General features: G+C 44.0%; 1 protein-coding gene across 3 annotated transcripts in view; it reads right to left on the bottom strand.

The window, feature by feature from the left end:
- The window catches only part of CRACD (capping protein inhibiting regulator of actin dynamics), an 87767-nt gene that overhangs the window by 5293 nt on the left and 59530 nt on the right, over positions 1-22944 (bottom strand). For 2 of the 3 annotated variants that reach the window (XM_060246394.1, XM_060246395.1), the window contains exons 5-9: positions 19089-19157; positions 16618-16800; positions 9700-12724; positions 5242-5432; positions 3139-3307 (exon numbers count right to left, since the gene is read on the bottom strand). In XM_060246394.1, the coding sequence (XP_060102377.1) occupies positions 3139-3307; positions 5242-5432; positions 9700-12724; positions 16618-16800; positions 19089-19157 (3637 nt within the window). The remainder of the gene's footprint in view (positions 1-3138; positions 3308-5241; positions 5433-9699; positions 12725-16617; positions 16801-19088; positions 19158-22944) is intronic. The other variant, XM_060246396.1, reaches the window with a different exon arrangement.

Genomic DNA, 22944 nt, shown 5'->3' with positions numbered 1-22944 from the left:
ATCTTATTAGCAGCCTCATAGCCCAGCCTAGTCCTCTTTCATTACAGCTTGGGAGCTAAGCAGGGTTGGCCATGGTTAGATGAGAGGGAGACAACCGCAAACCACCTCTGCTGATCTCTTGCTTTGGAAACCCCATGCTCCTGGGGCCACCATGTTGTGACTTCATATCACACAATTATTCTCATTCCCCACCCTTGCTCCTCAAAGAAGTCCGCTTCCTTTACTGAAGGCAGATTGCTGATGGACAAATGAGATGACTGATTTCCTCTGGACGTTAATGTCAGGAATCTGCAAATTTAGCACAGAAAGAAAGCCATTTGACAAGAAAACGACTGACTGTTGTTCTGCAACAAACTTTCAACCCCACCTGAAGTCACACCCACTGAGAGCCAGTTTGGTGTAGTGGTGAAGTGTGCAGACTCAAATCTGGGAGAACCAGGTTTGATTCCCCACTCCTCCACTTGCACCTGCTGGAATGGCCTTGGATCAGCCATAGCTGTGGCAGAGGTTGTCCTTGAAAGAGCAGCTGCTGTGAGAGCTCTCTCCAGCCCCACCCACCTCATAGGGTGTCTGTTGTGGGGGAGGAAGGTAAAGGAGATTGTGAGCCGCTCTGAAACTCTTCGGAGTGGAGGGCGGGATATAAATCCAATATCATCATCATCTTCTTCCTTGCCATCAGCCCCTAAAAACCATCTCTAACCTTGACAAACAAAACCCTTTAAAGCCTACACGGGACAAGATGTGATCTTTTTACCAGTAGGAATTCTCTAAGCCTGAAGAAGCTGACATTTGAATGCTGGAAAGATGGTAGTCTTCGAACACTTTGCAGCAGGGCTGAAATTTCTGTTTTCTTACTGCACTGATTATGTCATAGATGTGATCATACCAAAATATGTGGGTTCTGAAATAACATTCAGCGGCTAACATTATCATGAACTATAAGGAGAGTGTATGTGATAAATCCCAGTTCTAAGTTTTAAATCAAACAGAAACAAAGGCAAACAAATTAATTTTAATTTGGTTTCTGTTGACGTGAGAATGGATGCATTTTGCCACTTTATGGGTCAAACGCTGTTAACACAAAGGAATGGCTATGTGGAAATTAAATCCTTACTTTTAAAATATGCATCAAGTCTCTCTCTCTCTCTCTCTCTCCCTGATGGTGAGAAGTGCTGTCAAATCACAGTGAACGTATGGCAACCCCATGGTGTTTTGAAGGCAAGAGATGTTCATTGCCTGCCTCTGTGTAGCAATCCTGGACTACTTTGGTGGTTTCCTATTTAAGTACTGATCATGGCTGACCCTGCTGAGCTCCTTGAGATCTGACAAAAACAGGCTACTCCGGGCCGTCCACATCAGCCTCCCCCCGCCCCCGTGCATATAGTATTCACAGAGTTATACGCTTTGTTCACCCTTTGTTCACTCCCTTTAACAATAATAAAATCGTCTAACAGTTGGGACTATATGATTAGTAAAAGAAAATAGGATCTGCAGCCACTTAGTAATGTGGAAAATGCACACTGCCTCAGTTCATGAGCGCTGAAATTGAAACAGATTCCAGAGCCAAGTTAGATAGTACTGATTTTCTCCATTTGGAAGCAATCTGGATTAACTGTAAATTTATTGCTGTCAAATTAAAAGCCAAACAAACAAAAAACAAACAAAACATCATCACTATGGCATCAAAGAGCAATCAATATAGAATACCAGATTTCGTCTCCCTAAAGGTTCCCTGACAATTGCAACAGGTTGGGCGTTACTAGAGCCCAATCGGCCCTTCACCCCCATTGGACTGCTCAGATTCCTCCTTCCCATCTTCAACCAATCATCTGCTTTGCACAGGGTTACGGTTAAACACCATTATTCTAAGCAAAATTGCTAAGGTAAGTTGTTATAGCACTTTTTAAAATGAGCATATTTTATAGAACAAATTGTTCTAAATGCTCCCGCTCTGTTACAGGTACAGAGAATCCCATTTATATTGATCTTCCATTTTTAAGAGCATAAGAGTGAATAATGGGATGCACATAAAAAAAATTACGCAGGCCCTATTTGTGTTAACCTGCTATGAAATAAAATCTATGTGCTGCCCTCTTGCTTTTATCACCTCAACATATTGCTTTTCTATCAGCTAATCAGCCTCAGAACTTTAAAGGCACCTTTTGAAAGAGTGGAACGAAAGAAGACATCATTAGGGAAGTGCAATCTAGAGACTCAACGGCTGGAATGCACTAAAGGGAAGCACGTACTTCTGACACGAGCACATTACTCATTAATGTAACAGCTTTCTCAGCCATCTGCCAGCACCGCATCCAAGCACATGCTTGTCATTTAGGGGGGAAATGTATTTCAAGAGGAATTTTGCCATTTTTCAAAAGGGGGGAAAGCTGGACTTTTCCTCAGGGTTCTCCTCCTCCGCCCAGTTTGTGACCCTTATTCCAATAAAGCTCTTTACAGTAATGATTCAGTGAGCTGAGTGTTTTTAATATAGCTAGTTAGTTTTATAAGGCTCAGTTTCCTGAGCAAGCACAGAACACACACTGCTTATTAACTGGGATAAAACTCTTCCCACAGCTTACCACATGCCCACTGTGCTTAGAAATACCCACATGGCCACTGTGGAAAGGTAAAGGAATACCTGCACTCATTTTCATAATGGCCTTCATTTTTTTCATCTCACAGTTTCTGAATTCATTGACTTCAACAGACTCTGTGTAAAGATTGCATTGTCAGTGACATTCATATGCAACCATTTCCTTTGGAAAGCTTTTGTTTTCCTGACCATTGGCATTTTTAGGGACAAGATGGATCTGTCTTCAGGAAATGAACAGGAATCTGGAAACAAGCATCTGCAAATGTGGTTGCAGTCAACAATGAAGCTACGGTAATTCGCTCAACGCACTGCAAAACTTTCAGAAATGACCAGGTGGCCATGTTCATGACCTGACACATGGCTCAGTAACAGACTGTATATGCTTTGCGTGCAGAAGGTCCCAGGTTTAATCCCGAGCATCTCTAGCAACAAGTACAAGCAGTAAGTTAACATGAATGTCAGCCTAAGACCTCATTATATAATCAGGGTACTGCTGGATAGAACAGTAGTCTGGCTGAGTATAAGACAGCTTCAAGTACAGATACCTGTCACAGATGTTGGAAGGGTGTTTGATTTTTTCAGCTGTTCTCGGCGTTCGAGCCTTGACATGACAGTTTCAACTTTCTTCTCTTCTTCCTGGGGTGCGGCTTTCGGCAAGGAACTTATCCGGCTGATACTGCTGCTTTTGTTATCCGACTGATTGTTTATACTGGCCTAGTGGAAAATGCAAAAGGAAAAACTATTGTATTACAACTTTTTCATCTAACATTTAGTTACTTCATGTTATTTATAGTCCACCTTTCCCACTGAGACACAATGAGGATTACATGGTGTAAATCAACAGAATTGACAGGATGGGACATCCAGTTAAAATACTGCAGAAATCCGAAACAGCTGAAACAAAGCACAAGCATCCAAATGATACAGAAATTACACAGTAGGGACATACTTATAGCAACAGACAGTACATACTATACATAGTAGTATAGTTCACAGCCACAACCTTTACCAAAGTATCTCCCTGAAACATTTCATTAGGTACAGCTCTATTATCTATAAAATAAAGCCCCCCTTACTAATTCAGTTTTGTGTAGTTTGAGGAATGCCAGAAGAGTGGGACCCTTCCTAATGTCACCAGGCCATTCCATAACGTGGAGGGCCACAATCAGGAGTGGAATTCTAGCAGGAGCTTCTTTGCATATTAGGCCCCACACCCCTGATGTAGCCAATCCTCCGAGAGCTTACAAGGCTCTTTTTTAATAAGCTCTTGGAGGATTGGCTACATCAAGGGGATGTGGCCTATTATGTAAAGGAGTTCCTGCTAGAATTCCACCCCTGGCCACAACAGAGAAGGCATGTGTACAGGCAGTTGGTGATCTTGCCTATTTGCAGAGTCGCTCCTGCAGAAGGCCCTCCTTAGATGACCAAGGCTGTTGCAGCAGAGCACAGGGAGTGAGGCAGTCCTGCAGGTATGAGGCCATGGCCACAAAGGGCTTTGTATGTAATAACCAGTTCCTTTAATTTAGTCCACTAACTGACAGGCAATCAATAATGTGACTGCAGAATGTGGAACACATGTTCCACCTAACTCTTGATAATAACTGAGCTGCAGTATCTTTTGGGGAGGGGGAGGGTATTTTTGTTTTTTTATGTGCATGCATGTTCGGGTGTGTGAGAGTGTGCCCCTGAAAGTCATGGTGACTGACCCCTACTGGAGGTCTGGAGGATGTTCAGAGAGGTGGCTGAATAAAGCCTGTCCCTGCCTCCCAACTCCTGGTATTCCAAGGAGGTCTCCCATCCAAGTACTTGCCAGAGTTGGCCCTGCTTAGTTTCTGAGATCTGACAAGATTGGCCTTGTCTGAGCTACCCAGGTCATGGCAACTGAGCTGCAGTATCCTCCACCAACTGGAGTCTTCAAGTTGAGTTTGAGGGTAGACCTATGTAGCATGCATTACAGTAGCCTAGTCTCAGTGTTACTAAGGCTCAGTGTTATCTAGGATGGTCAGATTGGACATTTTGTGGGCCAGAGTGAGTTAGAAGAAAGCTTTTTCTTTGCACTCGCAGTAATATGCTCTTCCAGCACCAGTGATGGATCCCATACCACCCCTAGGCTCCAGAAGTGTTAGCTAAACCCCATCAAAAGTGGGAAGTTCCAAATCCTTCAAAATCTCTCCCTTTCCAACCAGCATAACTTCTGTCTTGTCTGGGTTTAGTTTCAATTTGTTCACTTTCAGCCATCTGACCACAGCAGTCAGGCTGCTTAGGTCCTCTTCTGTGTCACCAGGCGGGTTGGATAGAGAGATACAGAGCTGGGTATGATCCTCAAACTTTTACTGGTTTCTGTTTATCACAATCCCCTTATCATTTGCATAAACATGGGGCACGATGCTCTACCATATATTGCCATAATTTCTGTTATTTAGTAACATCTTTTTCAATACTGTGGGGGATTTTCAATTAGGCTTGCTGCTCACAGTCACAAAAGACACGTAGACTCTAGTTGACTTGCTTTCCGGTCTCTGAGCACTCCATTTTGAATGCATACTATGAAAAAGTACCTACTGCCAACTGCATGAAATATTTACACATCCTCCGCATTGAGTTTTTGTGTTAAATATGTCAGCAATCCCAAAGTTTGAGGTACTTACATTTTCTTTAGCCAGTTTCTCGGCTTGCTTGGCTTCCCTGGCTTGCCTCCTCTCCTCCCTCGATGCCTGCTGCTCTCGAAAACCCTTCTGCTTTTGCAGGGCCAGCGTAATCCAGAGCGGCTGCGCAGATTCCACTTTTTCCATCAGCTTGGAGCCATCTATGGAATGCCTGCTCTGTAGAACAGGCCTTTCTAGAAGGCAAAACGACACACTTTGGTGGTGGAGCATGAAAGAAAAAGCTTGCCCTGCATTCTAGTGAGGGGTGCATGACTTAGCTTGTGGTCTCCTAGCAGGGATAGACCGGGACAAGCGGCCCTTGAGCTGCCGTGTCCTACACCTATTGTCATCATCTCCACAGCCTGAGTCTGGTCAGAGAGGACCCTGTGGTGCTGACAGCATCTCAAAGGCAGCTTGGCTCAGCTCTCTCCTGGTGCCAGCAGCCATCCAGGAATACTCCTGACAAGAAAGGGCTTGTCTGCCCGTCTCCTAGTGTTGCAGCCTTCTGGTGAATGGTCTAAAATAGGGATGGCCAAACTTGCTTAATGTAAGAGCCACATAGAATAAACATCAGATGTTTGAGAGCCGAAGTTGAGGGAGGGAGGAAGGAAGGAAATAAATAAATGGAGGGGAGGGGGAGGGAGAAGAAGTGAAAAGAAAGCAACTTTAACTTTAAATGCATTCTTCAAGCTGCCAGGTGGCTTGGAGAAGTTATTTCAAGAGACAAACGCTTTCTCCAAGCCAACCGACATGATTGTGGGGGCTTTGAGAGCCACATAATATGTGTGAAAGAGCCACATGTGGATCCTGAGCCACAGTTTGGCCACCCCTGGTCTAAAATGTACCTTTTCCATTCATGCCTAGTGTTTATGGTGTCCTAGAATATAGGTGCACCAAAATATCATCTTCTTTTCTTTCTTTTTTTAAAAAAAAAATCTATTTAAACGTTTGTTTTTATTTCTTTAGGGAGCGGTTCACGTAACTTTTAAAAATTAATGGGAACAGGAACAACAATTCTAGCAGTCTATTGCCACACTGATACTGTAACATTGTGTGAAATTTTCATTCCCTCAAAAAACTCTGCGAGAGGGAAGGCGGCAGGGTCAAGGCCAATCTCGGCCAATCTTGGAAGCTAAGCAAGGTCAGTACTTGGATGGGAGGCCGCCAAGGAAGACTCTGCAGGGGAAGGCAACCGCACACCACCTCTGATTCTCCCTTGCCTTGGAAGCCTCTTGCTGGAGCTGCCATAAATTGGCTGTGACTTGATAGCACTCGACATGCACACAGACGTGCACTCCCCTTTCGGAGTCCTGATCGCTTTCCTCCCAACTTCAAGGTGGGGCCTGGAGAGCCAGTTTGGTGTAGTGGTTAAGTGTGCGGACTCTTATCTGGGAGAACCGGGTTTGATTCCCCACTCCTCCACTTGCATTTGCTGGGATGGCCTTGGGTTAGCCATAGTTCTGGCAGAGGTTGTCCTTGAAAGGGCAGCTGCTGTGAGAGTCCTCTCAGCCCCACCCACCTCACAGGGTGTCTGTTGTGGGGGAGGGAGATAAAGGAGATTGTGAGCCGCTCTGAGACTCTTGAGTGGAGGGCGGAATATAAATCCAATGTCTTCTTCATCCCAGAATTGCAACTGATCTCCAGATTACCAAGATCAGTTGCCCTGGAGAAAATGGGGGGGGGGGTGTTTCAGAGGGTGGACTGAATGGCATCACAGACCCAATGAGTTCCCTGCCCTCCCCAAACTCCACCCTTGCTAGGCACCACTCCCAAATCTGCAGGGATTTCCTAGAATGGAGTTGTTCACCCTAATCTCTCCTGAAACAAACTGACACAGCACATGGCTTCTCTTATGTTCTTATAAACATGTGGAACAGAGGTCCATCAGTGACTATTAGCCAAGCGTATTGTTGGAACTCTCTGTCTGGGGCAGTGATGCTCTGTATTTTGGGTGCCGGGGGGGGGGGGCACAGTGGGAGGGCTTCTAGTGTCCTGGTCCCACTGGTGGACCTCCTGATTTGGGGGGTTTTGGCCACTGTGTGACACAGAGTATTGGACCGGATGGGCCATTGGCCTGATCCAACATGGCTTCTCTTATGTTCTTAGCACAGCTATTCCGCCCTGCCACTATATACATGATGCCAGGATATCTGCTTATAGTAGAAGCAGGTTTACCCACAAATAGCACTTGTAAAGTTCATTCCCCCCCGCCACCGTTCCCCTTGATTCTCAGCTAGACTGTGCATATCCTGAATTACTTGGCAGTACTTCTGACTTTTTCAAAAGTTTGTTAACCATTCTCTGCATCCTTAGGTGGCCTAGAAATGTCAACGCTTGTTTTATCTGTGAGCGCTCACACTTCCATCTATTTCTGGAAAGTGTGGGGGTTAATTTTGGAGTTATTTGATGCACTATTTTGGGAAACCTGAGCAAACTTTTAAGTTTGTCAGTGCTCCATGCTATTGAGAATGAAGTCAAGAAACCAGTGTTCCCTCTAAGCTGAGTTAGTGTGAGCTAGCTCAGTTTTTCAGCTTCCGTCTCACACATTTTTGCCTTAGCTCAGGAAAAATGGCCACAGAACAAACTAATTTATGCAGTAGCTCACAACTTTAAGATAGCCAGTTTGGTGTAGTAGTTAAGTGTGCAGACCCTTATCTGGGAGAACCGGGTTTGATTTCCCACTCCTCTACTTGCAGCTGCTGGAAAGGCCTTGGGTTAGCCATAGCTATTGCAGGAGTTGTCCTTGAAAGCTGTGTCGTGAGGGGAGAAGATACAGGCGATTGTAAGCCGCTCTGAGTCTCTGATTCAGAGAGAAGAACTGGGTATAAATCTGCAGTCTTCTTCTTAATGCCAGTAGTTCACAAAGTAGAATTCTTGCTCACACGACTCCACAGCTTAAAGGGAATATCTTAGAGAATGTCCAAAGAAAGCACTCCTCCCCAGCCCCCTCAATATGTTTTGGAAGCCACAGGGGCTCCAGTGCCACATGAAACTTCTCTGCTAGCGCAGGGTTCCCTGTGAGATTTAAATGGATCAAGTAGCTCCGCTGCACATAAGCGAAGGGAAAATATCACTTAGAGAAGGGCCGGGAGCTGCTCCTGTTGGCAGCAGAAGACAGGACCCTCAATAATGGGTATTATTATGGCTGCTTAGGGGAGTGGTGAGTTCCCCCTCACTAGAAGTCTTCAAGCAGCAGCTTGTCAGAGACTTGTCAGCAGGGATGGAATTCTAGCAGGAGCTCCTTTGCATGTTAGGCCACACACCCTTGATGTAGCCAATCCTCCAAGAGTTTACATGGCTCTTTTTTGTAAGCTCTTGGCGGATTGGCTACATCAGGGGTGTGTGGCCTAATATGCAGAGGAGCTCCTGCTAAAATTCCACCCCTGTTTGTCAGGGATGCTTTGGGCTGATCCTGCATTGAGCAGGGGGTTGGACTAGATGGCCTGTATGGCCCCTTCTAACTCTATGATTCCATGCACAAACACAGCTCACCCCTCCACTGAAATAAAGAGAGAAGACCTGTGTGCTCTCTATCTACACCCCAGCATGGAGCCATGTATTTGGGTGATGAGGTTGCGGGAATGAGCGTGTCCTGACAAAGATGTGCTTTCAACATTAAGAGTTGTATAGCTCAGGCTCCTCAATATTTGTGCATCTTTATTGAACGACACATCAGGACTGAAGAAAGCTTTGCTGCTTTCTTAAAAGCTTTGCTACTTAACAATGATGAAGTCCTACATACATGTTTTACATAAATCTGGCTTTACGTAAGTTTGAGTTTTCAATGGCACCTTCCAAATATGGTTCCAACTGCATTTCCTCTTTGTGAATTACTCTGCACACTAAGGGCTGACTTGAGCAGTAGTTCCACATTACCTCCATGTGGACATGCTCATATTCGTCCATGACCATGTGAACATGAGCTGGAACCACATGTGCATTTGGCTGGGTGCATTTGCTACAAATCTTACTACTGTCGAAGCCTCAAAAGGGGCTGTCGGGATTCCTGAGATGGTGTTCATGCTTGTAGATGCACCAATATATACGACATATGTCTCTGGTTCACCTGCTGGCTCCCCTATGCAAACACGGACAAACATAAGCCTAAAGACATTTGCTCGTGTGAAGTGGCCCTTATTGGAGCTGAGTTTTCACATATGCATGCACATTAGATAAACCAAGACCAAATGTGCAAATTGTCTTTGCTGGAAACCATTTTGTTTGCAGTGATGCGAGATGTGTTTTGTAAAGTCTGACTTGCTTTACACTCGAAAATCATCACATGATGTCATCTCCTCCTGGCATGTGTGAACTCACATTTAAGAGTAAGCATTAAAAACCAGGTCTGGAATACAGTGAAGGGCAAATAAAATAAAAATAATACAGTGGTGCTTAAGACTGACCACTGAGTTCTCTGCCACCGAGTTCTTCGCCTCGTATAAGACTTGAATTTCCACCTACCTCTTTTCAGTGGCTCTGGCTTCTTCTCAGTTTTCTCTCTCCATGGCATGGTAATGGATGGGAAAAATGACTTCTTCTCCCTGGACTCCTCCTCTTCATTCTTGTTTTCATCATGAGCTTGTGAAAGCAGAGAGCTGCCTTTCACCTCCGCTCTTCTCCAACAGGCATCAGGTTCAGTTTTAGCCACCCTCAGCCCGACTGACTCGGTTAAGTGAGATCGGCGCATTTTTGAGAGAGGGGATGAGGGTGGGGTTTGGCTGGTGGGCTTTGGAGCTAAGGCCGGCTTTTGTGGTAGTGGGGACTTACAGACGGGCTTCTCTTGACTAGGTGCAGACCCCTGAACACTAGCTGCCAGACACACTTGGGCAGCTGGGGCATAATTTTGATTCATGTTAGTTGGAGTCTCCTTTGTTGAATGAAAAACGGTGTCCTTTCTCTCTTGGCTAGGGGATTTGCTTTCTTTCAAAAAGATATTATTTGCCTCTTTTTCATTGTCCGGGGTCACCAGCGGGGTAGGCACACCATCAAAACTATCTCCTGCGCTGTATCTTTTCTTCTTCTTTTGCTCTGCCTGCTGATCGTAGTTAAAACGTACTGAATAGTTTGTCCTCCGTAGTTTGACTCCAAATGGAGAAACGCTCTCTTCCCCATTCGGTGACCCTCTGTCCGCTTTCCTCACACCGACATTTTGCAGAGATTCCACCATTTCCGACTGGGGCGTTTCTTTCCCTAGAGAATGAGAGGTGCCTGGGACAAGAAAGGATGGAAGATCTTTGGCAAACTTACAGCCTTCTGTGCGATCTGCCGCTTCGTGGTATACTTCAGTTTTCCCCATAGGTATTCCAAATGTGTTAAATTTACCCAGCAGTCCCTCTTTATGAACTGTCTCATGGTTTACATCTTTTGTTACATTCGCTACCTCAGAGCCAACTTCACTCTCTGCATCGACATTAGTCTTTGTAACTTCTGAAAACTTCTGCCATGCAGGAGTTATAGAAAACTTTGCGTTTGCAGACAAGGTTTTTCGTAAATTCCCGTGAGAAGCAGCTCGTCCTCTCGGGGTCCAGTCATCACTGTGCCTGCTGAGGCTCCCTCGCTCTTTCTCATTCCCTTTCCCAGTTTCTGCACTTTTTAGGATTTTGGACCGAATAGTAGCCCACTCCGCTAACGTGGCTTCGTTGTTCAATGGATCCTGAGTGGTCTTCATTTTACTGCTGCCATGCTTGGCATCGGGTGACAGTTTTGGAGCATTTTCTGTCAGGGCTACATCCGCGGTTTTTCTTTCTTCTGTTAAACCAAGCAGAGATTTGCAAGCAGTGTCTTTTATCTGATTCAGATTGACAGCGGTGCCACAGAGCTGTGCTCCGGTGACCAAAATTGCTGTATGTGGAACACACAAAGAGGACAGAAGCGCATGGGCCCCTGAACTGGACTGAGGTGCCTTCGGTTCTTTTGAGGCAGAAGGAGCTGCTGCCTCTTTCATAGGAGTGACTGGGCTCAGATTCACTTTTTGAAAGATGATCTGTTTTTCTCCAGAAGAGACTTGAAAGGTGAATCCCCTGGGCATATTTTGCCTCGCATCGACTTCTTGCCAGCGCAGCTCTTCTCCTAGGATTCTCTCTTGTTCCTGAGCATCAGTGGTACTTCTCTGACTGTGTCTTAACGTTTCATCTTCCGTTGGCTCTCTCTCTGGCTGCTTTACCTTTTGCGGACTTCGTTCTTCTTTAACAGGAAGTTCTGCAGCTTCTAGACGTTTCTCTTCTGTATGCATGGGTTTGCCTAGTGGCGACTGGAAGGATTTGTCTTGTTCTTTTGTGTTTTCCAGTGTCTGGTGTATTTCCGAACTTGGACCTTTCTGTCCTTCTGGTAGATGTGCCCCTTTCTTCTCTGTAAAGTCTTCCCGTTGCATCTTCTTTTCAGCTGGAGGTTGTTTTAATTGTGACAGTTCTCCTGGCGCATGCCCTGCTGGCTTCATCTGCTTCTCTGCTTCTTGTTGGGTTTCTTCATCGTTCCTTTTTCTCTCCCTCTCCAGATGCTGCCGTGGTTCCTCTGCCCTCTTTTGCTCCTCCAGCTTCACAGCCTTTCCTTTTCCTTGCCATCTCTCACCTTCTACATTCCTGTTTTTCTCTTCTTGTTGTCTCTGCCCCGTTTCTTTCTTTTGTACTTGCAGTACTTGCTGGTTTGGACCATCCCGCTTATCAGTCTTATGAGTTTGTTCTTCTAGTTCTCGTTGCCTCTGCCTTTTCAGTTCCTGGTGCCCTCGTTTTTGTGTTTGCTTCTCCTGACCTTGTCTCTTGTTTTTCCGGTCTTGCTGTAACAGCTTTTCAGACTGTTTTTTCTCCTCTAATTCTTGATGACTGTTTTCTTCTTTTCCTTTCAGTTCCTCCATAACTTGCCGTTTCTGCTCCTCCAGTACTTGATGCCTTTGTTCATCCAGCTTGTGAGGTCTTTGTTCTTCCCCCTGCTTTTGTTCTTCCCATTTCTGATGACTTAGGTCTACGTGTTCCCTTTGCACCTCCAGTTCACAGTGCCTTTGTCCTCCTAATGGCTTTTGTTCTTCCTGTGGCGTTTGCTCCTCCACTTCCTGATGCCTTTGTTCTTCCTGTTGCATTTGTTCTTGCCATTCCCAGAGCCCCTCACTGGCCCTCTGCTCTTCCAGTTCTTTGTGCCTGCAATCCTGTTCTTCCTGTCTTTTTTCTTCTGGGCCCTCTCTCTCTTCCATTTTCAAAAACTGCTCTTCCTCTTGGAGCTTTTGTTTTTTCCCTTCTTCCTCCCTTTGACTCTCTTGAAGTCTCTTGTGTTCCAGATGGTGTTTTACTTCTGCTTCAGCTGCTTGTACTTTCTGCTCAGGCTCAAGGCTTTGCCAATAATCTTCGTGCTTCCTTTTTTCTTCTTCCTGTTCCTGGCCTTCTGTATCCTGGATTGGTTTGTCTGCAACATGATGGCCATTCTGTTTTACGACTTTATCTTTGTACCTTTGAGTTTCTGTGATTTCTTGTTCAAACTCAGTCGTGCTTTGTGACTCCTGGTGTTGGGAAACAAAAACAGACTGTTATCTATGCCCTACCCCTTTACAGAGTAACAAGTAGGTGTGTTGCGTACTAATTGGTTAGCTTTTTAGTAAGAACCTTGGAATGCTTTTAGTAACCTTGGCATGTATGGTTTTCAATCTTTTTTCCATATATGAGTCTGTAGGATACTGAATAATGTAAGAGACAAGCAGAGACCCACAAGGGACTCATGAAAGCTGCTGTCATCTCCTCCTGGCTATCCCCTCTCGCCTGTCTACTTTCCCTGACAGGGACTGGGGCAACAGGTGCAGAAGGAAAGAGAAAGGAGCATCACAGAGACCGATTCCCCACTAGGCTCGTTCCGGTGTCAGAGCCCTTTCCCCTCCTCCCCCCCAGCATTTCCTTCTGATTTCATACAAGCTGCCCCAGGGATGCAACTTGCCTTGCAAGCAAAAACCAGTTTTCAGAGGATCTTGCCATAGGAAAGAGGCATGGAAAGTTGCAGCCCCATGGCAGCTTGTGCAAAATCAGATGGAAGCGCTGGGGGGGAGGGGTGGGGGGGAGAGGAACAAGTCTAGTGGGAATCAGTCTTAGTCACAGACCGATTTCACACTCAGCTTACCCCGCGGTCATGTTCCTCTTCTCTGTGCAGCATCCGTTGGATTTCCCACTACCTGTGCTGGAGTTACAGGAAGCGTCACGGCTTTCACGCAGCACACGGAAACCACTAAAAACCAGTTTCCGTGTGCTGCACGAAAGCCGCGACACTTCCTGTAACTCCGGTGCAGATAGTGGGAAATCTGATGGACGCTGCGCAGAGAAGAGTGTTGGTGTATTCGCTGGTATGCCCTGGGTTCGTGAGGCTTAAGAATATACAGCACAGTGACTTGTGCTAACTATATACATTTATTTACAGATATACAATTTATAGTTGTTCTGGTATACACTGATCAAAGTGCTTCACAGACAATACATTCGTTAGCAGAGGATACACTGTACAAGCTCTCCTCAGTTATATACACATAGCTAAATACAAGCACCAATCAGCACACAGTGCTGAGTCATTCTGCTTAAGCACAAGTACTCTGGACAGAACCAGTTTGCACCTGCTAAGGGAAGCTGTCAGGAACTGTCACAGATCATGAACGGTCATTCGCATTAGACTCCAGCCTGAAGTCTTACTAGCAAGCATATGCTGACAAAGAGGAACGTGACCGCGGGATAAGCTGAGTGCAAAATTGGTCACATTCCTTCCTATGTGGTGGTATGGAAGGAAGGAACCACCAGCAGTACTCCCTCTTCTTCCATCATCCAGCTTCTGCCACTTTCTTGTCTGTTTTTGCCAGGGTTGGCAGTGGTGGAAGGAAGTAGAAGGCAGAGCCCCTGCCTCTTTGTGTGGGTCACCACTGCTGCATTGTTACTCTGCCTTCCTTCTATTTTTTGGGCAGTGACAGCTGCCATCAAATACTGCCAGTGCTGAATGCCCACCTCCTGGCAGTCTCTTCTCCCCTTAGTAGATCTTTGGGTTGCAGAATGCTGGCAGTGTTTAGGCTGTGAGGGAGCCCATGGCCTTCCGGGCTCCCCAATCCATCCCAATCACCACCACAGCTCAGTGCTCGTTTTCCCCCAACCACCACCTTCTTGCTCTTGGCTGTCTCCCTCTCTCAACACATCTTAGAGGCTGCTAGGCATCCTCCAAGATGGCAGCTGATATCTTAGTTTTCTTTATTTTTTTTTTTAAAAAAAATTTAACTCCCCCCCCACACCTTTAAAAGTTTTCAGATGGGGGCTGTCTGTGACATATAGACAAATCTCTATTTGAACATGTCCTCATTTTGTAGATTTATCGATCCTCATTTTTTTGGCCGTGTTTAGAATTACAATAACCAAGTAAAATAATCTAATCTTAATCAACCTGATAGCAAATCAGCATGCTCCAACTGTTGAATGTTAAGGAATATGTTTGTCTGCTCTTAACCGTGGACAGGAAGCTGAGGATGTACAGCTGTACTTTCCAGAGGTTTCTCATCAGCATCTCCTAAAGTCATTGTGAAGTTGCACCTGCAGCTGGAAGGGCAGCAAAGGCCCTGCTACTACTGAACTAATTCTTCCAATGAAGAGTTCAATTAATCAGAAAACCAACTGCCACCCCATTTAATAAATGTTTCTGAGAATCAAGCACACACTTTCTCTTGTATTAATAGAACAAAGATATTTAAAAAACACACACATTGCAAAGCCAGGGATTTTTATCTTTCCCAGAAATTTATATCACTTTGAAGAGACCTTTCTTTGCCTTCAAGTCATTCATTTTCTTTACACACTGTTTTTCCTTTGCTTGCAAGTCACAAACAGACTAGAAGAAATTTCAATTATCAGACTGTTGATGCTGTAGCTAAAAACAAAGACTTATTCCATCTCAATCAACTTGCCTTTAGAAAAGCACGTAAAGTGGTTTTTATTGAGGAAGACATTTGTTTCATCAGTGGCAGCAAGGTCTTGATTGTGGGTTGCACAAAGATATCCATTTTTGTTTTATTGCAAAATTGGCCTGTAATGTATTATTTATTTTGCCCAGTTATGTGAGCTGCTTAATCCTTCCTCCCCTTTCAAGGCTTGTAAACATTTAAACAAATCAATAAGTTGCAAGGGCCAAAAGTCTGGATTTTGCCATTTTTATCTAAGTGAAAAATTGCTGGACAGCAGGCATTTTGTCAATAATGCAAGAATCAGTAGCATCACATATAGCATGTTATCATGGAGACTGCACTATTGCAGAAATTCAAAATGTATGGCGATGGGTGCAATTGGTCAGCTTTACTTCAAAGACAGAAGCAGCAACCTGTGTGCTGAAGATGTGTTTTTTCTTGACACAGTTACTGACAATTCTTGTAACTTGCCACCTCCTGGCTCAATCCACGTTTCAAAGGCTTTCTCAGGATGTGATTACCTGTGATCTCAACACGCCACGGTATTTTTAAGATGAATCCCTACTGATTGTTATGTGATCTGAAAGTCCTTTAGACAATATATTTCCTTCTTAAAGATTTCTGTTTATGATTCAGTAATGACAAGTAGCCTACCATTAAAAAATGCATGAGTTCTGGAATATAAAATTTCTGTTGATCGAAGAAAATGTCAGGGCTACAAGTGAGAGGGAGGGAATCTCTTGTTGAACAGCTGGGAGCAAAATAATGTATTCCTCTTAGATTCAAGGAAAAGAGTGCTGTTTGATTAGGTGAAACCAAAGATGTACCTAGTTCAGCACTCTGGCTCAGACAGTGACCTTTGCCTGCAAGTCACACACAAACTAGAAGAAATCCCATCAGACTATGATGATGCTATAGCTAAAACAAAGACTTATTTCACTTCAATCAACTTGCATTTAGAAAAGCACATAAAGTGGTTTTATTGAGGAAGACATTTGTTTCATCAATGGCATCTGGAAATCAAGGGCATCTTCCATCTAAACACGTATTTTCCTTTCTTATCTATTCCTTTCCTATTTGTGAAGCAGCTACTTATGTTCTTTATGATTGCCAATAGTAACTGATAGCCTTTAATAAAATTAGACACTACACATGTGCAAACAGTAGCTAATCCCCTAAGAACCTTCCTTCACATGATCAGGCCGGGAACCCCACCCCCTCTAGACCCCAAATGACTAAGACTGCTATTTGCAGATAAGTAAACTATTTTTAAAGATTCAGTTGGGTAATAAGGGTTGTAGATTTAATTTCAAGGCTGGATTAATGGCTATCATAACATCTTGTGGCCATGAATTCCATTGACTGATTTAGTGTGATGCTGAATTGTACATATGAACAAGAAATAAAGAATTGCTAGGTAAGTGTCAAAAGCCTGCTGTAGGCATTTGACCACAAAAAAAAAAATAACAGTCCAGTACCTTCAGTAACCTTCTGTGCTTTTTTGACACCCTCTGATTTTTTGGCTTAACAGAAAGTTTGTGCTTTGCTGCGCTGTTGTCCAGACGGGCAATCACTGGAGGGATTGCATCAAGATTGACTGTCTCAATCGTGCCAGAAGGAGAATGATGTCTTTTCGGCCGAGACGACTTGACTGGAGTAACCTGTACATATCACATATGGGAGTAAATTGAGTCAAACACCTGAATTCACAGATTTTAAACACAACTAAGTATATATCCAACAGTGTCACAGAAATGAAGTCAATGCAAACATCAGAAGTTTCATTCCATAGTAACCACAATTTTGTAGAGCCAGGTCTTTTCTCAGGACTGCCTCTTCCACTCAGTCTCCTCCATCAGTGTGGCTAAGACCCACCAGCAGCATGGCAGCCATGTGCTACCCATCAGGACCAAATGTTTAGAGGCTCATATGAACATATGAAGCTGCCTTATACTGAATCAGACCTTTGGTCCATCAAAGTCAGTATTGTCTTCTCAGACTGACAGCGGCTCTCCAGGGTCTCAAGCTGAGGTTTTTCACACCTATTTGCCTGGACCCTTTTTTGGAGATGCCAGAGATTGAACCTGGGAACTTCTGCTTCCCAAGCAGATGCTCTACCACTGAGCCACCGTCCCTCCCCCGATATGAGATAGGCTCAGATATGAGACCTGTCTCATTCCCAGTGACAACCTAGCACTCACTCCACATCACAGTTCTTATCCCCAGTTCTCCTTTGATTTCCTATGTGTCCAAGTAGCAGCAACTAAAAGGACTCAGAAATGCATTGGAGCAGTGGACTCTTGCAGGGCAGACTGTCTGGACATCATGGAGTATTATGCCCCAGCACTTTCTGCATTGCTGTAGTCCTTAATTCTGAGTTATACTTCTCATATTTCTGCTTTAGCACTGAAAACTGAATCCAGACTATGAGAAGACCCATTGCACAAATGTCCTAGCAAGGCAACTGTATCACTGCTTCCCTCGGAACTACCATGTGCACCACAGTTCACGTTCTTGTCCAAGGAGAAGTACAATTATGTGCACTGCTTCATTAGTGCAGCAGTAAAAGGAAAACACACTCTCTGTCACAGGCATGAGAAAGAGGACAGGGTTGAGTGAGGGCTTTCTTTCATGCCTCATTAATTGATTTCACTGTTGTAATTTCCAGTATTGCACCCAAATATTGATATTTTTCAGTTAATGCAGAAGAATACTGACAGACCCAGTTCCCTTTCCACTCTTCTGTCATTTCCTTTGGGTGATAATAGCAAATTAATTTCTAGATCAGTCCTTATTAAGCTGCCATGGATATCAAGATTCTGAACACTACCAAAAAAAGAGGTCATAGCACATTGGAAAAATACAATTTTTGCATGCATAAGATTTGATCTCTGGTTAAAAGGAAAGAGTCCTGTGGACAGCCATTGTCAGTTGACTCAGTGCTGGACTTGATGGACTATTGGTCTAGCTTAATATAATATGGTTCTTAGTGTTCTTTGAACATGGTTTACCTTTTGCTTTAAAATTAATTTTAAAACTAATTTAATTGATAGAGAGGTCAGAAATGTAAACTTTCAGGAAGGGAAATTTTTGACTTCATTAATTAATCTAGAGTCATAATCTCTCACACAAGCGGTCTCTTGTCTCTGACAAGTTTGCTTGTGTTTAACCAGCTCTTCAGATGCTTTGCAGAAACCAGCCAAAATGCCAGCAAGATTAAAGGCTCATAATCAACAACGCAGAGATGAGAGCAGAATCAAGGAACATTCTATTTTTGTCCACATATGGAGCATTGTATTTTCATGCTATCTTTTCAAATGTAGACACATGTAGTTCAGGATTTGGCTGGGTGTTTAAATTCGGCACACACACCACTACTTCTTGGCTTCCACTGTGCTCCCTTTAAGATTGCCAGATTCAAACCCTCACAAAGTTTTTGTGCCTTTATGAGTTTCACCAAGTGCCAATTTTCTCCTCCCCTTACTACAGCTATGGGAGAAGCCCACACCTGACTGACTACAGCCTTCAGCCATCCTGCCTCTTCTCCTCTGCCTTTTCCTTTCATGGTCTCTTAGGACCGCCGTCTCAATTTTTCAGTCCCTGCCTGCCAGTTCAACCCCTCCTGACCGAACAGCTATGCTGCCATTACTGCCACTTGTAAGTATGCTGGATTGTGCTGATGGCACAGCTAGTGATGGGGCCAAAATGCCTTTGAGTTAGTCCTGTGTTTTTTCTGACCTCAAAAGTGGTCTTGGGGGGGAAAAAACCAAGAAAAAAATTGAGGGGTGCAATACAGGAGAGCAACAACCGCAAACAATAGTGTGTAAGAGAGCAAAAACATGATGCAGTAAAGCCTGTATTCACACTTTTAGGTATGCATTTTTAAAAAATTCCTAAGTCTTCAGCTCAAAATATGTGTTAAGTGATGCTTTGAAGCAAAGGCAGTTACCTTCTCTTCCCCTTCATGCCTTGTTCCACGCAAACTTGCTGGGCTTAATGAATCTGGTGTGCCACCTGACTAGAAAAGAAGACAACATTTGCCAGTGTCACAACTCCAGCAGCCTGATTCAGGAAGTCCTTTGTCACATAAAAGAAGCATCAAAGGCATTTTGCATTTTAGTCAATGACAGACTCAAGGGATAAACAATTCGCCTTTATTTTCCCCCACGTTTCATGATGGATGCAATGACACAACTAGGAACAGAACTCAGGTTCCTTATGACCCAATTAAGTGCACTGTAAACAGGGCGACTCTGCCCAGCTTTTCTCAATTAGCGTAGCACGGATCTTACATCAGCTGTGCTCTAATCCACAGGACTGGGAGGAACTTCAATGGCACAGATAGGGAACTGTGGGGGGCAGGCGGTAAAGCCCTCTGATGGTTCATCTGTTATAAATAGTATAATTCAATGAAAACATCACCACTGATAGGCAACAACTTTTCAGTTGTCTCTATTCAGACATTTGCCTCTATTTATGCACCGCATCCACCTCAAGAGCTCATTCAGGATTTCAGCGCAGACTGCATTGAATGTTATGAATAGAAGGTAATTTACACCTTTGAAATAATGACTGAATGCAACCCCCTTCCCCAAAGGCTTTTCTGAAACTGAAAGATGGTATATATTTTCTAGGATTATTTTTTGTTCTATTGACAGAACAGTGATTCATTTACATAAATTCTGAGTAATTAGTCTTTCAGAAGCATACAACGAGAGCTTCATTTCAAAAATTCTTCAACTTCAGATGTTTTCCTGCCAAGTTAAACAAATATAAGACTGTGAGATGAAAATCTACAGAAGGCTCAGTCTTCATGATTCACAGAGCTGAGCTGAGCCTTTCTGGTCTACACTGGAATGTTCCAGAATGAATTTGTTCTACTCCACTCCCGCTCTGCAGCAGAAAATACCATCTGGGCCTGTTGTTCTAGACCTCTGGCACAGCAAGAACTCGCCAATCTAGCCACCACATTGCTATAGTAGATTTGAGCCTGGGGAAGTCCTTGGTCACAATATGACCAGCTCCCACGCTATTTCCAGAGTGGAGATGTTCTGGAAATGTTTTTGGTCCCTATCAGAACAATGCAACAATATATTAGTTTCCAGCTTTCATTTTTTAAAAAATCTTTTCCACCATGGAGTTAGAAGTGAAAAGGTGCTGGCTGTACATTTTTCTTTATAATGCTGCAAAAGAGCTGGAAGCTTACTTTTTAAAAAAATGACAGCTGGGAACTAATTCATTACTGCAACAACTGCCTTATAGGACTGTAAGTATTACTGAAAGTCTGATAAGGCCCCTGGTGACAGGGGGGAGGACAGCCGCCATTGGGGGCTGAGGTAAGGGAAATGAGGGGAAAGTGCCTGGGCATTTGCTGCAGCGGCAACAATCTGGACTGACATTAAAGGTAACCCTTCAAACACAGCACAGGTTCAACAAACATAAGCACTCCCCCCCCCCGCCCCGAGTATTCAGAACTCTAGAAGGCACCACCCACTTTAACTATTTATTTTCTTTTCAAGATTAACAAGGAAGGGCAAACCATGAGTGAGGTGAAGGATTAAACCTCATCTCCCCTGCCCCCACCTCCAAATATGAGACCTCCAGTCTGAATAAGCGTCCCATGAAGTTTCTATTTTAATTTTTTATATTTTGACAAGACATTTACAGGTAAGTCTTAGAGTGCAATCCTAAGAATATTTCCCTGCAAGTAAGCCCATCTATATCAATTTGAGAAGTATTCTGAATAGTCCCTGTTTAGGATGACAGGATTAATGTCTAAGATTTATATTCACAAGGAACTTCCTAAGTGCTGTAACTGGGAAATTCTCTGTCCTCCCCCCCTTCATTACTTCTGCTTTTGACTGAAAATTACTTTTTAAAAAGACTGACAGATTGAGTCAAAATCTCAGAAGACAAGAATTTATTTCTTTTCCTTTTAAAAAAAATAAGAGCACATCTGACTCATAGTTTTTAAGCATTTGCATCTGGGTCCTTGAAAGAAAATGTGTTCAAGTCTGCCTGCTTGCATTAATTTCCAATCTGCAGCATTTAAAACAAAACACCTATTTGCAATGAGGTGTCCTTGAGTTTTTCACACAAAGACACACACCTTAGCTCAAATAAATGTGTGGAGGAGCCAATATAGTGACCTGAGAAATTAGGGTTCGCTTAGCTCTCATTCTCCCATAGAAGAGTAACATCTGCCATGTCTCTCAAGGGAAACAGCACCTCTTCTCTGTTTCTTTCACTGATAATGAGACCAGCATAGGCAGACATTTGTGCACCTTTCTCAAATCAATTCTGGCAGGTTCCTCTGCCATTGACAGAAAAAGGTATTGTAAAAATGCTAAAGATCCCCAAATGACTGTGCCTGCGGAGAGTGAGCTGAGAGGATGCATCTGACCGACCCCATTGTGCTGAAGTGGAGAGGAGTGGAAATTGGAAGGAGCTAGGCAAATGCCATCTGCTTTTCTACTCTAAATCCAGACTGATGAGGGCCTTCAGGCTACTGTGTGCTCTAGAGAGTGCTTTAGAAACCTGGGACAGGCAGTTGAGGGGGAAGGGAATTCAAAAGGCAAGGCATGACCACAGGAAAAGTCCTGCCTCTGACAGGCACCTGGCTCATCTCTGCAGGCGAGGGGCACAGAGAACAGAGCTTGGGAAAATGACCCGAACTTGTGGATTGGCTAGTGCTGTCAGGGTCACCAACCTCCAGGTGGTACCTGGAGGCTGCCATCTGTTATTCTCCAGATGACCAAGCCCAGTCTCCCTGGAGAAAAAAATCTGCTTTGGAGAGTAAATCCTGGCATTACACTCTGCTGAGGTTCCTCTCTTCATTAAACCCCACTTCCCCAGGTTCCACCTCCAAAATCTCCAGGTATTTCCCAACCAGAGCTGACGACCCTAGCATGGTCCTTCAGGTACCCCGGTCTCAAGTCATTTATGGTCTAAAAAGGAAGCGCCAGCACTTTGAATTCTGTTCAGAAGCAAGCAGCCAGTGAAGATCTTTCAGAACAAGGATGATCTATGCACCTTTGCTAATGCAGCATCAGTACATAGTCTAAGATGAGGAACAGAGGTGAAAGATAATGGGTAAACTTTAGCCTTGAGATACAAGGAAGATGAATTAATGCAGATTTATGTAACACAAAAAACAGCAGATTCCGTAGAATCAAGGGCTGCAAAATATATCGCTTGTTTTGTTTCATCTATCAGGAAGTTATAAGGTACTTCCACACATATTTAATAATGTAGTTTCATTCAGCAATTGATTGGAAATAGATTTTGCCATTTCACATCATGAACTCTAGTTGCAAAGTGCATTGCAAGTGGATTGAAATTGTGTTTTTGAGCGTGTGCGTGAAATAATAATAAATTTAATAAATTTATTAACAGGTGAAAGCACTGGCCCAACATCAGAGCTCTTGTCTTGAGCTAAGTTTCATGACTTGCATAATCCTGAAATAAGAGGAAATACCAAGGTGTGGAGGGGCCGCAACTCAATGGTACAGCATCTGCTTGGTACGCAGAAGATCCCAGGTTCAACCCCTGGCCTCTCTATTTAAAGGATTAGTTAAGCGATGTGAAAGAGCATTGCTTTACCTGAGACTCTGGAAAGCTGCTGTCAGCCAGAACAGACAGTACTGACCTTGATAGACCAACAGTGTGACTCAGGATAAGGCAGAGCCATGTGTCAGTGAATTAACTCGATTTGAACTCAACACAGTCCCCTACACAACATTCTCAGACTTCCTTTGCATTACATCTGCTGATTATCCTCAAGCAGCCCAGTAGGCAGAGACTTC

Source organism: Heteronotia binoei, chromosome 9 (assembly GCF_032191835.1).
Source record: "Heteronotia binoei isolate CCM8104 ecotype False Entrance Well chromosome 9, APGP_CSIRO_Hbin_v1, whole genome shotgun sequence".
Taxonomy (NCBI): Eukaryota; Metazoa; Chordata; class Lepidosauria; order Squamata; family Gekkonidae; genus Heteronotia; species Heteronotia binoei.
The sequence above is the reverse complement of the archived record's forward strand: the minus strand, read 5'-3'. Positions and strand labels throughout refer to the sequence as shown.